The 17,656-nt window shown below is 41.4% G+C and overlaps 1 protein-coding gene across 2 annotated transcripts in view; it reads left to right on the top strand.

Moving 5' to 3' along the window:
• foxj3 (forkhead box J3) overlaps nt 1–17,656 on the top strand; it is a 111,436-nt gene that overhangs the window by 28,594 nt on the left and 65,186 nt on the right. For both annotated transcript variants that reach the window (XM_072665682.1, XM_072665683.1), the window contains one exon: nt 9,401–9,810. In XM_072665682.1, coding sequence (XP_072521783.1) covers nt 9,490–9,810 — 321 coding nt within the window. In that variant the 5' untranslated portion in view covers nt 9,401–9,489. The remainder of the gene's footprint in view (nt 1–9,400; nt 9,811–17,656) is intronic.

Genomic DNA, 17,656 nt, shown 5'->3' with positions numbered 1-17,656 from the left:
TCTACTGCACATAATTAGTCCAATTAAACCAGTCTAATTACACTGTTTGTAATGAAACATGCAGTTGATCAGTGTTCTTTAATGCCCTGACGATATCTATATAGAAAAATATGTTGTATCATATCATGATATGATAAACTTGTAATATTGCCCATCCCTACTACTCGAACATAAAGCTGCTAATGGTCATTTGCTCGCCCTCTACATTTAGTCTTTAGTATTTCTACTATTTGTCCACCTGATCTAATTACCTCCACAACCTACCACTGTTGTGTGTGTGTGTGTGTGTGTGTGTGTGTGTGTGTGTGTGTGTGTGTGTGTGTGTGTGTGTGTGTATACACACACCTTACAGCATCTGTAAAATTGCACGTTTCTTCTTTCTCCACTTTCTGACCTGCAGCACTGTTAACACACACTTTTTGCTCTGTCTATGCACCTATCGTCCTTGTCTTGTCTACTGTCCTTCGTCAGTGTTTCTGTTTATTGTCTCTGTCTCTGAGTTGTAGCTGAATAGTGTTTTGTTATACTGTACATCCAGTATTGGCATATAAAGTATAATAAATTAAATCAGGCATTTGTGTGAAAACTACAATATTTTAGGTATAAGTTTTACAGTAATCCATTAACTGCTGTTAACACATTTCTAGTTTGACCTTGTAAAGCTCTGTATCCAGACTGTATATATGCAGGTGTCTGCATATGATTGATAGTCCTTGATTAGAACTGTTGCTCTCACTTTACTTCAGGAATTAAATTTGGAAAATGTATCTGATTGTTTCTGATTATTTAGTTAATTTATAAAATAGACAACATTGATTCATTACTGTGCACTACATCATAATTTGCTGTTTGTTATATATCTGTGTAAACCTATGTTTTGCCACCTCTTTTAACTAATTCTCTCCTGTGTCCTGCCAGCTTCTCGCAGAATGCAACACCCATGTTATTTGAGTCCTGTGTGTGTGTCTGCAGGAGTGACGATGCCATTGAGTTCAGCCTGCCTGTGCTGTGCACTGCTGCAGCGTTGAGGCTTTTTGCCGTGCTGCTCATTGCTGCAGAGCAGAGAGGAGCAGAGCATTTAATTGTTGGCCAAGAAAGGATCGGGGGAATTCTGATGAGAAAAGGACTTTCAAGAATGTGCAGGACAAACGATTCTTTTCGCCAGGGCCTTAAGTGGTTTATTTGTGATTCAGCAGCAGGCTGTGGCGAGTGGCTGCCAGGCTGGCACTTGGTCTGCCCATCTCAGGGGGGAATATGTGTTAATGTGCAAGCCTCGGGCGAACGGAGGCAGTGTAATTGGGTTCGCATGGTTGGTGTCAGGGTTAGCACTGCTGCTACGTACACAAAGGGCACCTCCCAGCCAAGCTGTTGGGGACACGGCACACAATCCCCATACTGATCACTGTGGTAATTCACTGGAAGGGCTTATTGAATTACTGGAATGCCGAGCGTCGTCGCCGTCGCCGTCGTGGTAAGGGCTTTCAGATTGCACAATGAGCCCAAGGCCTTGTGTTTGTCAGCATGCGCAGCTCTTTGCCGCCCAGCTATGAAAGGCACGGCGAGTGGTGGCAGACTGCTGAGAAAATCTCTCTAATATCCCCAAATGGCATAATTACTCTTGCATAAATTCAAATGCCTTCCTCCCTTTTCAGTAATTATTTGAGTGTATCTGCATTGGAGGTTACAAAGCCTGTTATCTCTGCTTTTAACCCCATGTGACATCCTGTAGCTGATTAGCCTGCACGGAATTTTTTATTCCAACGGTCTCGGTGGGCAGCGGCGCTGTATATGCAGCTGGAACTCCAGGCTGCTACACACTAAAAGAAAAAAAAGATCTGTTGTACCCTTTTCATTTTTTACATTTCCGCATTCTGCATTTTGTTCAGAATACATACACATTTCTACTGTTGTTTACATATTGTGTGTATATGTGTCTCCAAAATGGTAACCCTGTTGGAGAAGGAATACCCTGTTGGTCTCACTTTATTTAAGTGGCACACTATAGATGTTGATTAGAATAGATTAGCCCTATAGATTATCTACAGTATATAGTACTATAATCAACTAACATCTCAGTAAAAGATGGTGGATTCTCAACAGTGTTAGTGTAGTTATGAGTGCCTTATCTGACACATTGTGAAAGACAAAAATATTGGGTAGTCTTATCCTGGCATACGAGTTCCACAACTGCAGCGATGTCCAGCCCTTCTCCTGGAGATTTTGCTTTTTCTGCAAGTTTCAGCTGCAACCCAAATCACATTGGGTCAGGGATCAGGTGTGGCAGTTTAAGGTTGGATCTATAGTCTGCAGGAAGCTAGCTCTGCAGGTGCATGGTTGGAGAACTCTGCATTACTGTTACGATTCAAACAGCATGTTTTGTTAGTACTATATATAACCATCTATGCTAGCACCATATGTTGACTATAGATGATAGTGGAGTCGCATAAAGATGGGCTTCTACGAAAAAAAAAAAACCCACTACACTATCTTAATGTTATTCATGTTTCTGTATTTGTGTATCGTTACAATGTTAATCCAGGTAGAGGGTATTAGATACTGGTAGCACTTCTGTGTCTACGTTTTAAAACCTTTGTTTTCTGTGTGACACTGAGATTTATTAGCTTAAATTCCATGCTCAATTTCCTCAATTGCTTTTTTTTTTTTTTTTTTATGGCCTTCACTTTTTTAAAATCCTGTGGCTTTTCACGTGAACCCGCCATTAGTGCAGTGCCACATTTTATGATGATCAGCTGCCTGGAATGTGTGCAGCTCTCCGTCTCCCCACAGCCTCGGTGGCACTTCGCTGTGATTGGCAGATTAATTATGGAGTACATGCATGCAGTCCCTGCAGACGGCCGTGGTGGGAATCGGCCCTCGTGGAAGGCAATGAGAGAAAGAAAGTGTGTGTGTGTGTGTGTGTGTGTGTGTGTGTGTGTGTGTGTGTGTGTGTGTGTGTGTGTGTGTGTGTGTTGTGTTGTGTGCTCTGAGGACACACCACCCAGGCTGCCAAGCCTTATTACTGCAACACGGTTCCTCCAACAGTTGACATGAAATCCCCAACATATCTGATATGCCGGTCTGGGCACACTCTAAAGCAGCAGGGCCTTTTACTGAAGAGGCCCAGCCTCTCACAGGCCTGGAATCTGCTCCTAGCAGCTCTGTCAGATGAGGTGCCTACTAGCCCTGGCCTGCTGCAGGCAGTAATAAGCTGAGCAGTGCACTCGACTAGCAAGGGGAATGAAGCAGTAATTGACACATCCTAAAAACGCAAGTAACGACTGGGTTATTAATGTTCTCATCCTAGGGGTGGTTTCAGCAGAACCATTAAGCTTTTAATGGAGAGGCAAGACTGGCATTAAAAGCTTTTGCTCATCTAGTGCGTAGGTAAACGGCAGTGTCGTAGAGCGACCAATGACATATGGGGCTCAGAAACTCTCAGCATAAAAGCAAGTCATTGCTATTTTTGTATTTCTCATTTTTTTTGTTTTAAAAATAACTCTATAAGCCTTGTGCCTCAGGGCTGGAAAAAGTGAGGAGACTCCTTTGACTTAAGGGCAGGTAAGAGGCTTTCCCACCCCACCCTGTTTTTCCCGTCCTACGATCACTAAGACAACACAGGGCCTCTCTCCACACACACTGTAATAACGCTGTTGATATGGAAGGTATGGCCCGAGTTTCGGTTACGAGAGGAGATGCCAAGGGCTTGTTACTAGGTTACATCACTGTTGTTGTTGTGAGGTGGTGTGCCAAATCTTCAGGCAGTGTGGAGGGATTCACAAAGAGCAATTCCCCTCTGCATAAGCCAAGTTACTGTCCTCCGACAGGGCTCTCTCCAGCACACCAATCTGCTTACTTACGCATGCACACATTCATACGTGTGTTCACCCATGATGTCAATATAAAGATTTTGTGTATTGTTTTGCTCACGCTGCCAGGATTCGATTTAACAACCAGATTATCACTCTGCTTTTACCAACCTGAGCCAGTATGCAGTGGCAGTTTTGGACGTGCATATATGGGACGACCAGACATTTTAGGAGCTCTAAAAATATATGACTGTGATCTAATTACTTTCTTTAAACAACATTCACCACAATAATACGTAACCATGCATACATTAAAACAACAAACACCAATATACTGAAGCTGAGGTTAGTCTCTTATTCTCCGGCTTTGTATATGAATTGTCCATTCCACCTTAAATTCTGTTGCAGTTACAGCCGGGCACCAATTTGGTAGTAAGAATAAGGAGTTTGACTACATCACCATTTAAGGTGGAGCAGAAAATTCAAATATAAAGCAAACTTAATTCAGTTTGCAGAGCTGTGCGTCAACTAAACGCTAATTGGCTAAGCAGTAGCTATGGTCATGTGACCCAAACTAAAATTAAATAAAATATTTCTTTTCTTTTTTTTTTTCTAGTGTTCTTGCCTCGATCCGTTGCCTTGATTGGACCACCTTATTGTTCGATAGTTTTTATACATTCTGTTTTCAATGTTGCCCCCTGGTACCAATGTTCTTTTTCTTTTACACACAGTTTACAAACCAATGTGATAAAGTTTGGGATGGCCTGTCAGATTTTTCGGGGTAGCTGCAGCTGCGTCTCTGGCTACGCCACAGACCAGGGCTGATGCTAGGGTTATTGGTTTGTCTGCGTTTTTTGTGTGGTTCATTGAGGAAATTGTACCTGGTACTTGTGTAACCCTGCTTTTCTGAAACAGGACTGAGGTATGTGTTTAAAGAGTTTAAAGAGAACCAGATTTTCATCCAGCGTCTTTGCTGAACGTCACCCATTCATCCACAAAACAAGTAAGAAAGGGAAGCAAGTGTAGAAGCCATAATTCTAAGACAGCTGTGCTGCTAACCGTCTCTCTAGCCGCTTATGGTGGTATGCATATATGTGTGTGTGTGTGTGTGTGTGTGTGTGTGTGTGTGTGTGTGGTCTTTGTTAAAAAAATATTGGAAGGTAATCAAAACAGCAATGCTGTTTGACGCCAACTACAGGCATGGATTGTCAGCACATGCCAGATGATGCATGAATTTAGCTACACATCAACGGTATGATGTAAAGCAGAATTATCAAATACATTCCCCCATTATGAAGTAGCTCTGTTTCTCATGTGTTGTATCAGTAGACTGTTACATAGCTGATAGTATCTCCCTTTAGGGTTAGTTCTAGTCTGCCTGTGATGATTAACACAGGGTTTGGCAGGTGCAGTACATCATAGGTTAGCTATGTTGAAGTGACTCAATTTTTCTTTCATACGATAGCAATCAGTTTTCTCTGGGATCTTATTCTAAGTGATTCTCTGACATAGACAGTGATTGCAATATGAAAGCAAAACTTAATGTGTTGACATTATTGTAACACTTGATTTTGATGGTCTGCTGTAAATGCTTTGTAAACGTGTACGTTGATCTGTTCAATTAAATTTTAGCATTTCCCTAAGCTTAAACCTATCGTTTGCTGTATCCCCATCTAACCTATCATCTGGTGGGTTGCTAACGGTGATCATTTTTCAATAGCTGTAAGCTGGGGTACCCTCAAAATAGTGCTGGCAATCATATGTCCTAACCAAATCGTGTCTAGACCCAAAGCAAATGAAAATTGAGAGGGGAAAAAAAAAAGATCCCAAGTGTTTTGAAAAGCGACACTGCTCTTTTCCGGAGCAAGCAAAGCTGCTAAATCAAAGCACTTCCATGTGTTTGCTGTATGTAATCTGCTCCCAAGGGTTTGCTGGCTTTAGTGGGCTGAACTGGCTGACCTCTGTGTTTGAGCACAGTGCCTGCCAGGCCTCTTGCTGTCCTGTGCCAGCCAACTCTTGCCCCCGGTGCCCTGCTCTGTGAGCCGGGCCTCCCCCAGGCCTTTGCTCAGTTCTCCAGGCCTGAGCTCTGGCAGGCCAGGGCCTGTTAGGGGCACCGGCGCTAATGAGTGGAGATGCTGGCTGTGCTTTAATGCCTGCCTCTGTAGAGGTGCGCTAATTAAGATACCACTGCTTTGCTTCAGAGATTTGCCCCTGCATCTGGATGAATTTGCAATTGGTCAAATGGCATTAGACAGGCTGGAATAGGGTTATCTTTTTGAGGACTGTGGCACCAGCCAAAGAACTGTGTCAGGTTTTTAAGTGATCTCTGATGGACTGTATATGTGGTTTCGGACACTACACGACAAGCTATTCTCTATAACAACGGACAAATGCACAGATAAAATTCAGACCGCAAGATGGCTGCTGCTACTCTTCAGCTTTTGTCCATTTGTCATTTGCTAAATGTGTCTTAACCAATGAACCATCACTTCCATTAGTCACTCTTAATAAGATTGAACCCTTAGTTTGTTTTTGCTTAGTTTCATTGTTGAAATCAGTAGGCAGAATGCAATTTCAAGCTAGTGCTGTGCTGTTAAATAAAGTATTGGAAGTTACAATGTTGGATTGGTTCCCAAATTGTTGTATTGAAAAGGTATTGAACTTTTGGTACTCTTTGTGCACCTTCAGGACTGCCTGCCTCAGAGAAGGATAAGAGAGGCATTTTGTTTCCCCAATTGCCAGTAAGGTTATTCAATAATTCTCTTTATTGAAGGGTGGGGCATCTAACTGCTACCAAGTTAAACACTGAGCTATCGCTCTCAGGTTTCATCTGATCAAGTCCTGGTTCTCTGCTAATGTATTACTTTAGAAAATTGGGCCATCTGAGAGTAAGCACATGGTTCCAGTGGGTCTTTACCAAGTCTAATGAAGTCCTAACATTGCTATTAGAGTTGTAAAATTCTAAATGATGCCTGAAGACTTGGTTAGAAAGGGCCATCACATTTATGAAACTAAATCAGAACAGCCTGCCAAATATTCAGCTGACAGTGGCTCTTTGATCAGAAAATGGCCATTTATGAACAGCTAGAGGAACTGATGAAGTCGTACACAGTAAAAGCGCATGCATACATGCATATTTATGAATTCTAGCCAGTAATTAGCATGTCTTATTTAAGTTTGTGTGTGTTGTTGAGTGGTAATAATTCTATAGCTTTCCCTTCATGGACGCCTTAAAAAGGTTTTAAAGCGTGTTGAATTTTAAATGTAAAAGATTGGACTTTAGCCTTGAAGCAAGGTATTTCACAATGCAGGATTTCTTAGTTTAGCCAGAAAACTTGAGCCCAGTGTCTAGAAACAGAGCTGAGAGACATTCTTATTGGACAGGCTTGACTTTTGTGCTTGACTGAGAAATCCTGCTTTGTGACATACTGCCTGGTGTGTTAGCAGTAATAGTTTTATAATAACAGTTTCTTTGTGTTGAAGGCCTTGGAGTGTTGGAGGGTGGTTGGAATCCCTAATCTCAAATAATTCAGAGTTTTCCAAAGATAATAAGAATCAGTTGGCAATGAAGTTGAGTTCAGGGTTTTTTGCACTTCTGTCTTGCCTGTGTTGCTGACCGTTCCGGACTCCTGTCCTTGGACTCTTTTCCTTTAGTTATGGATATGATGAATTTCTCTGCATGTCTGCAAGAAGCCAAATAAAGTATACATGCATTGTGCATGATTTTGATTTAATTAACAAATGTCCAATGGCTATTTCAGAAAGGTTTTAGAGGCTTGTGGTCCTCATCTTTTCCATGAAACATCTTTTAAATTAGAGGGTCATGACTCACCTTTATAAAAATGACTGTGTTGGGAAGGCAGGAAAAAAAAACTGTGTGTCTGTCATAGCAATCTCATTTATCAGGTTTCAGTGGCTTACCTCAATTTCACATTCACTGTCTTCCATTGTGGAGAAATTTCAATGCGAATGTCTCACAGAGGTCCCCTGAGGATTTAGAGGTATTTTTACATTGGGATTGTTGGAATATTACACGGGATATTCCCTCCCTGGTGGCTTTTTTTCCCTCTACTAGCCTTGTTGTCTTCTCTCCGATAAGAGTTTCTAGTGAGCGAGTTTTGATCACGCTGCCTGACTGTGCACCTAGCTATGCCTTTGACGGGCCTCCCGCTCAAGCTGCTATTTTAAGAGTGCATAGGGCATGGTGCCCAAAACACAAGGTTGTTTGTGGGTGTAGGGTGCAGCCACAGGCTGGAACGAGCGCCAGTGGACGCCGTGCTCGGCATGATGACAATTCTGTGCCTTGTTTACAGCCCAGTCAGAGGTGGATTGAGGCTCTGGAAGAGAAGAAGAGAGGGAAGGGAAAGGAGAGGGTTACTACCCTCAGGAGAATCAGAATTCCTCGTGAGCCATTCCTCCATTTGGCTGGCAGTTGTGAAAACAATTCCCCAGCATTTACTCAGTTTGCGTCTCAGATTACAGCGGTGTGAGTCAGCGTGCTGAAGTGTGCGGGCCAGAGGTAGGCCAGACGGCCTTGCTTCTTTTGCCTTGGTTGCGCGCATGTGTGTCCAGATTAGCACTTCTTTCTAGAATGTGCTAATTAAAAAGGCTGCAAAGTGATGTTTATGCAATTTCTGCCCTTAAACCAAACGTAGTTGATCATTCAGTTTGGTGGTGGAATTTTTTTTTTTTTTTTTAGATATTGATGATGAGGATGGCTTGAATAATTTGACCACTCTAGGACTTGTTGGTATCTATTTATTTTTATAAGTATTTAAAATATGTCTTTAGTCAATATCAAAATAAAAGTACAATAGAATATTTTTGTTTTAATGTAAAATGTTACTAATAAAAAATAATTACAGCTAATTTACTTATAAATTCATCATAAAGTCCCATCAGGCATTCACATAACCTCACGTTTTGAAACAAGTAATTCAGGTACTTCTGTACTTCAAAAACACTCAGTATTCAAAGCTTGTAAAATGTAGTCAGTCTATTGATTCAAGTTTTTTCAGTGCCTTCTTTAGGTATTTTCTGTTGCTCATCAGAAGTTTCTTATTCTTATTTTCTTTTTTTTTATCAGAAAAATATTCTATGGGAAGATAATTAGGAATGAATCATTGCATCACAGACGTTTGCTAAAAGACCTTTTTTGCTAAAGGAGACAAGCCTCCCCTCATCATTCTGATACTGGGGTGCTCAGTCATATCTGCAAAGGACCAGTGTGACTGCAGGTTTATGTTCCGACACCAGTTATTTCCAGAGCTGGCCTAAATGTTTTATTGTAATCTTAGAGGTTTGGGTTAGTATTTATTTTTATTTTTTTATTTTTAAATTTGGATTATAACAATTTACAAAATTGTATACATTACTGTACACGTACCCCAAATTATCTGGCCGAATGTAACCAGAAATATACTTTGTTGACCAAAAATACAGACAGTATTCAGTGCTTGGCAATTCGATTATTAAGAAAAAATGTAATTGTGCAATTAAATTTTTTCCTTCTCACTTTAACTATGGAGGGTTTAGAGTGATGTTTTCTCTCTTGTGCAGTGAACTTAACATCCCCTATGTCTGTGTTCTTGCAGGTTTGATTGAGAGCTGTTGAGGCGCTTGGGCTCCGACGCACACCTCAGCTGAACTCCATCCCCCCCACCACCCCCACCAAGCTGCCGCCATGACCTCAGAGCTGGAGAGCAGTTTGACCTCCATGGACTGGCTGCCGCAGCTGACCATGCGGGCAGCCATCCAGAAGGCGGATGCCCAGAATGCACATGGGCCCGGCATGGCCAAGAAGAGCGCCCTTCTGGACCCCAACACCACTCTGGATCAAGAGGAGGTCCAGCAGCACAAGGACGGAAAACCTCCTTACAGTTACGCCAGCCTCATCACCTTCGCCATCAACAGCTCGCCAAAGAAGAAAATGACCCTGAGCGAAATCTACCAATGGATCTGTGACAATTTCCCCTACTACAGGGAGGCAGGCAGCGGCTGGAAGGTAAGAATGAGAGTGCATGCAGATAGGGATGCACTGATATGGAATTTCTGGGCAGATGCTGATCACTAAAGTTATAAGTACCATCTTGTTGTTATTGAAAGTTGCAGCAGAGTTGCAAATATCTTGCCCTGGAGCTGAATCAGAAGTGCAGTGCTGCATTTAAACAGATTCACAGTACACGACAGATTTACTTATTTTTTGCGCAAATTCTATTTTGGCAATAAGAAGGGACTGGCGCTGTTTACTAAATAAGCACATTGGCCTTTTAGAACCTATGATAGAAAACTCCTATTTTGTGCTTTTGCCATGTTGCATATTCCCACTTGTTTAACTTAGATATGTAATAGCAACTGTGTACTTTTTAACACTTTGGTAAAGCTTCTCTTGTTTTCATCACTATAATGGCTGCTGTTCAGAGAATAATGACTGTTTAGAATGGGAAACCATTTGTGAATGCCCATAATGTATTATTCTTAATTTAATGGAAACAACCCATAAAACCATATTGTTTAGAAAATGCTATTTCTTCTGGGTGAATATTTACAGTGCTGAAGTGTCTGAAGACCAGGCTTTGCATAAATAATGATATAATGATGGGGGCAGGAACCAGCCGGTGGTTCTGAGAAGTTTGTGGTTAAACAGAAAGTAGACTGATTCTTATTATTATTTAGTCATTTTTTAATGATTATGACATATTTTTTATTTTTTTTATTTATTTTATTTTTTTAGAGCCATAGCCATAGAGATGCCATTAAACATTGGAGATCTAACCCTCTCTAAGACCCTCTCTTGGTATAGAGATGCTAGTAGTAACAATTATACCAGTAGTGTGTTCATGGTGTTTAAGGAATAAAACTTCGGTCATGAGTGTGGTTGTGATGTTATTCACTATGCTCCATTTCAGTGGGTTTTAAAAAAAAACACTGAATTACTATACTATTACTATAATAATAGTAATAAATAGTTGTTATTATTATTTACTATTTTTGTTGATTAATATTGTAAGGGTAAATATACTCTGCACCCCTTCAAGCAGCCAGTTCTGAGTCAATTATTTGTCTTTATTTGCTTTCTGCCCGTCAGACCCATTTGCATGCATGCAAGTGACATTCCCCTCCACTTAAATTCAATCAGTGTACCAAATCAGCCCTGAATTCAGGCAGGGGGAGACGGCCAAGGTTAATGTGTGAAATTATTCTCGTTTCTTATGCTGTCAAGTTGTTTTTGCTGAGGATTATTTTGCAAATGTAAAGGTAGAAAAATGATTCACAAGCATCACTTTCATTTTTCGTGAAGGAAAAGTGCTCTGATCTGGTTAGAAGCATTAATATTTGACACAAGTCTCTTGTGTCTTTAAAAAGAGAAAGGGAGAGAGAGAGGGGAGAAAATAGAGGCTGTTTTTCAGACAGAAATGTGAGCATGGAGAGTGTTGATATTCAGAGAGGCAGCAGACCTAGCCGAACAAGCCGTAGACAAAATCTCCTATTCATGGATTGTATTATTCATGCCAGATGCCTTGATACAAGTCCATTATGTGCGAGAGAGCCATTGCTGTGTCATCATCTCAAGGAGCATATGATATACAGAGATGAAGCCAAGCTGATTGCCTTTTAAAGAGCGGAGATGGAAATTGATATTAGAATGAGCTTTCCAATCAGCTGACATTTATTGCCAATAGAATTGGTACCACGGCTTTATTGCAGTCAAGACAAGATGTATGCGGTTCATATCCGTCAGAGACATGGTGCGTGCGTGTGCGAGCATGTTTTCACTCCGTCTCCTTTTTCTTTTTTTCTGTGAAGCAGATGTTTACATCCATCTATGTACAGTTCTACAAGCCTATGGAAATTCAACGATCAACCACATCATTTATTTTAGTTATTTTTTGAGTTATTTTATTTACATTTTTCACTCATTTGATAAACACTGCTTCTAAAACTTAAATTAAATCCTTTATTCTGTTTGCCGGTGCCGCATGCAGTTGCTTGTGAAGATTATTTTTGAAAGCTTCTCAGTCACCACACTCCATGCATACGGTTTTTAAAGTTGCCCTTATAAAAAAGAAACTTTGGAAGCGTTTAGGGTTTTGAAAATTACTCTGTCCTCCAAGCCAGTGAGTCCTATGGCAAAAACTTGTAGCAGTGATTCTTTATGCATTGTCGTCATACCTGACAAAGCGGAGAACAGGAAAAAAAGTCCTTGTTTCATATTATAGTCAATCATCTTGAAGACATCACACTGACCCGCCTCCATCTGTGGAGATTATTGCCCTGTAACAGTCATGTTGAAAGCTGCTGCTGTGCTTTTTGAATGTTGTGGTTTTTGAGTGAATTTCTCCATGTAAATAATAAACTTCTGTCTGTGTGTTCTGGAGACTGACGTCACATCCTTCACTAAACAAGCCACACACTTTTTTCTCCTGCTAGACTGTGAACTTAATTCTTTTTATGTATTTACATAGTTTGTGCTCATTGTCATATGATTATTTTGCTTCCTAATATAACTGCCGCTAACTGTAGTAATTGAGGTGGCAACAGTAACAAGAGATGCATCTATATCAGCTGATTTTTAGCCAAAATATGCGATTGGCTGATATTTCTCTAATTAGCCGATCATGAGAGCCAATCAGCACATATTCTCTAGTTAAGGATTTTTACCGTTTATCTGATTCAAACTCACATATTTGTTATGTATAAGTAACATGTCTTGTGGGGGAAATAGAGTAAAGACTTTTAACACCACTAACTGGAAGCACACTGAGCCCAGTACAGTGAGTATCAGAACACAGCAGAGTTGGTTAACATCACTTACCACACAACACCGCAACCAGTGCAGACCACATTTAACCATGGCCAAAAGTACAGCAGCAACAGTCGAAACACTTACACAATCGTGTCTGTAGTGATTGTGTTTTAGCGCTAGACAGGCAGCCCTTTTCTGGTTGTGTTTGCACTTTGAGCTCCACATTGCAGTTCTGTTCAGCAGTTCACGGACTTTCTCAGTTCCACAGTGTTTCAACTGTGGTTGATTCCAAAAAGTGAAGTACGTCGTTCCAACGTTTTACACAGTAATGCCTGGAAAGGTTGATGTAGCGTCTATCCCCGCTTCCTCGATCGTTATCAACAAATCACACTGAAAGACAGTCGGCAATCTGTATCGGTCCTAAAAATGCAGGACGGTCTATCTGTAACATTAAGGTTAGGGATGTCCCCTTTCCGAGTGCTTTATTTCAGTTTGCCTTTGTGAGGGAGGTTTTCTAAATGCAGTCACGTTGTGTTTGTGGGAAAAAAGCTTGTAATTTCCAAGAGGTGTGTTTGGGATCAGGGAGATATTAATGCTCTCTGAGATTTATGCTGCCAGATTGAAACATTGAGGTATCCATTTGCTCCTGTTTTTTTTAAATTTTTTATTCTTCCCTTCTTTCTGTGGTCGGCATACGTTCAGACGCTCTCAACATAGTACCTTAAGAGTTAAATTTCTATCTGCCACTTTAATGCCTTTTGTGACATCCACCTGTTCTTTTTGTCCCCGGCCTGCGTTGTGATCTGACACAACAAATGGATTTCAGCATTTTTATATTTGCAGGAAAAGCGCTGTGCAAGGCTACCGCCCTGACTTGAGCAGCTTTCACTGGGAACGTTTTTGCTGGAATGTAACCTCGACCAGAGAAGCACCTAGCATTTGTGTGTAACCTTAGTGGAGATTGAAGGCAATGCTACTAATAGGTTTTTATGTCTCTTATTGATGAACACTAATTGCCACATTCCTTCTGGATATAGTGTATTGTAAGTGTATACATATGCATGCAAATGATGATGATATTGAAATCATATTAAACTGTGAAAGGGCAACTACATCCTGCTCTGTTAACCTAATTTGGTCAGCTGCATATGTTTTTAGATGGTAGATTTCTATAGACGTTAATTAATGTTTCATCAGGTGATGAACTTTATTCTGTAGTTCCATTTCAGATATTAGTATCATGAATTGGCGAATGCAAAAAAGACGGGAGCTGGGACTCCCCCCACCCCCCTTTTTTTCTTTTTTTTTTTTCTTTTTTTTTTTTCTTTTTTTTTGCATATCATTCTGTATGTAGAAGTAGCTGTGGTATTTACCCAAGGTGGCTGCTGAAATCAAAGAGAAAAAAAGACGTGCCAGTCGGTCTCTCTGAAGGTTTTTTTTCGCTTTTAGATGCACAGTGTGAGGCAGACTGAGCCGCTATGGTGTCTGCGTGTGTAATGTGAGAGAGAGAGAGTGTGTGTCTCTCTGGTGGAGAGGGAAGGAAAAAGGGTATGTTCACACTGAATCGAGGCTGTATTGTATGGAAATAGTGTGATAGGATGGGTGTAAAAAGAATGATATAAGAACTGAACGAGCTTTCGTGACAGAATCTCACCTGCTCTATTCTAAACCCCTTATATGCTTTAAGGAAGCCTTTGTTCGCTGTTTGTATTTTTGCACATATATATATATATATATATATATATATATATATAGTTAGCGTGTGTGTGTGTGTGTGTGTGTGTGTGTGTGTGGGGTGAATGTAGGTCGGGGTGCAGTCACCGCTGCACCGTTCCCCTGGAGATGTCGGCGGCAAGAATTTACGACCCAACGCACGCACGCGTCTGTTCTCTATGATAATGCAGGCTGTGCTGAAGAGAGATGAGCTATCCGGGCTAATCCGGACACCACGGCAACTCATTTAATCATCTCAATAGAACTCCATTAGCTGCCGCTTTTAAGAAATATCAATAAGTGCTGTCAATAAGAAAAGATAATTCATCAAGGTCAAAAATTATTAATGCAGTATTAGCGGGGAGTGGGGATATGCTCCGTGTACGTCCGTGAGCATGCAATTAGATTCCTTGGATAGAGCTTTATTACATCCTCTTAATCGCTCCAGAGCGGGTTTTGATGAATTTTCGAAACCACACTCTTTCTGTTGCTTCTGCGATCCCAAGATCCTAAACGAGGCTTTCTGCTTGAGGAAGCTAGAGCTGAGCAACTTTTTCAGGAATTGCATTAAAAGAAAAAAGAAAGAGCTCTATTCTTCAGCAGCTGGAAATGACACATAAATCGATGTAGAGGCCCATGCATTTCATATTCTTCATTTCAAAGGAGAAGAGCACAGTGCCATCCTCTGTTTTTATACAGTATGACATTAATTTTCCTATATGAATCTGGATTTTTTTTCTTTCCTTGAAGCCTTCCATCCTGTTGATCTGTAAGCTTCTGTGTGCCAAATGCCTTACTGTAGTTGTCGCAAATGAGGATGCAAATGAGATTAATTTGGCCTCTCTCAGGTTGAGAGGCTCACTCACTCACCTGTCTGTTCCGCTTGTCACAGACGAGACGTTTGCTGCAGTGATTGCGTCTGCGTTGATGAGTTTCACACAGGCTAGTGCAAGCCTTAGCAGTATCTACCGGGGGGTGTTTCTGTAACAGTTTGGCCTATGATGTTTTATTAATATTGATATCAGCATTTGGTGGCATTGGCAGTATATCGCACAAGTGTGCAATATGTTGTGTGCCGTTACAGTGGTTTTTCCTGTGTCCGCTCCAGAGTTTCTAGGGGTGTTTTGATGCTTCATGATATTCATGTAGTCCAACAAAAGTGAATTATTAGGGTCAAAATAAAATACAGAGCAATTGTTACATTACTGTTTCATCCTCGTCATTGGTAATATGTGCGGCCCTACTTGCAATCCTGAGTGTATTTGGATCTCAACACCGAAGCCGCTCTGCAACAAGTCTAAACCTGAGTTTAAAGGCTTTAAATGTATGGATGTTAGCGGATTATCGCGGACCGGGGCCATGTAAAAGCTCTTGTTATCCGGAGAGATTTAAAATCTCTGTTTGCAAAACACGTTCATAATCCCGCTGCGGTGCAAGTCGTAATCTGATCAGGCACTCTGGAAACGTGAAGCTGCGGCAGATGTGTGTGCCTGCAGATGATGCCAGTGTAAACGAGTGCTTTAAGACCGGAAAGGAGCTGCTGTCAAACGTGTGCGCGTGTTAGGTGCTAAGTTGCGTTTGTTTTTCTGAGTAGTGTCCGTGTCCGTGTGTCCGTGTCCGTGTGTCCGTGTCTGTGTGTCCGTGTCTGTGTGTCCGTGTCTGTGTGTCCGTGTCTGTGTGTCCGTGTGTGTACATTGTATAGTAACCACACAGTGAAGACAAATTTTGACTTAGTTACTTTTTATGTCTTTCAGAAAGCATTATTGTGGGGAAAATATTTCTCAGCTGTTATTTATGTTTGAACAAAAAGTGGCCAAAAAATTTCCAAAATGAGTCATACCCTTCTCCTTTTCTGTAGAAAAGCCTTGGTATCCACTGGTATTTTTGCCCATTCATCTTTAGCAATGAGCTCCAACTTTTTCAGGTTGGAGGATTTTCTTGCAATCACCCTGATTTTTAGCTCCCTCCATAAATCTTCAGTTGGATTCAAGTCAGGACTCTGGCTGGGCCATTGCAATAATGTTTTTGTCCGCTAACCATTTCTTCACCACTTTTGCGGTGTGTTTTGGGTTGTTGTCGTGCTGAAATGTCCACTGGTGCCCAAGGCCAAGTTTCTCTGCAGACTGCCTGAGGAGGTTGAGAATCTTGATGTATTGCTCTTTTTTCATTATGCTGTTTACTGTGATTAGGTTCCCTGGTCCATTGGCTGAAAAGCACCCCCAAATCTTTCTGTTCCCACCACCATGTTTGACAGTCTGGATGGTGTTCTTAGGCTTCTTCTTTTTTTACGCCAAATGAAGGATACATCATTGTGGCCAAACTGTACATTTTTTGTTTCATCTGACCATAAAACAGAAGACCAGAACGTTGCCTTGTTTTGTCCAGATGAGCATGTTTAAAGGCCAAGTAGGCTTTTGCATGCCTTTTCTGGAGAAGTGACGTTCTCATTGGTCTGCGTGCATGGAACCCAGCAGTGAGTAGTGTCTGTTGGACTGTCTGTCTTGAGACATTGCCACCAGATTCACCAGGATTGCCTTGGTGGTGATTCTTGGATTCTTTCACCTCTCACTATCCTCCTGTCCAGCACAGTTGTCACTTTTGGCTTCTGACCACGTCCTCTGAGATATGGCCTTATAGCCCTTTCCTTACTTGTGAGCAGCCGCAGGTCCTTAGTGATCTCCTTTGTCTTAGCCATAATTGTCCACAAACCCACTGCAGAGAGCTGCTGTTTAACGCCTGTTTAGTTGATTAAAACAGCTGTTCCCAGTGAATCAAGGTAATTAGGATGCTTTAGAACACCTTGGACTTGGGAAGATATAGAACTTTCGATTTTCCCATAGACTGTCCCCTATGGAATAATAGTAACTTGTGTGTGTGTTTTCATTTAGCACTCATATCGCCCACTGTGTGTGTGTGTGTGTCTTACACTTAACCCCGTCCTCCCCCGAATACCTGTAATACGTTTTGCGCTAATTGCTGACTGGATTCTTTGGGTCACAGCTACACCCACACTGACAACTCTAATCTCAGCACCATGAATGTTTCCAGACAACCTGAGTCTGAAAACACGCCAAAATGTGGCAGGAGGAACTCCCAACAACTTCTCCACAAGCCCAAGTATGCCAAAGAAAATCTTGAGCGGTTCTCAACTGGTTTAGAAATGCTGGAAATGTTTGTTCTTGGGTTTGATCACTCAAGGTGGTTGTTGCTACTGGCATGCATTTTTTTTTCTCTCTCTCTCTTCCCACTCCCCTCCCCCACCGTCTCAACACCTGCATGTCGCAAAATGTGGAAAACAAGGAGAAGAAGAATGCACGAGTGCTTTATTGCTTAACAAACACTGCTGCGGCTGACGTTGACCTTTCGAACGGATAAACGTGGTTACCCAGCC

The sequence above is a fragment of the Salminus brasiliensis genome, chromosome 21 (assembly GCF_030463535.1).
Source record: "Salminus brasiliensis chromosome 21, fSalBra1.hap2, whole genome shotgun sequence".
Lineage (NCBI taxonomy): Eukaryota > Metazoa > Chordata > Actinopteri > Characiformes > Bryconidae > Salminus > Salminus brasiliensis.
This window is presented reverse-complemented; position numbering and strand designations above follow the sequence as displayed.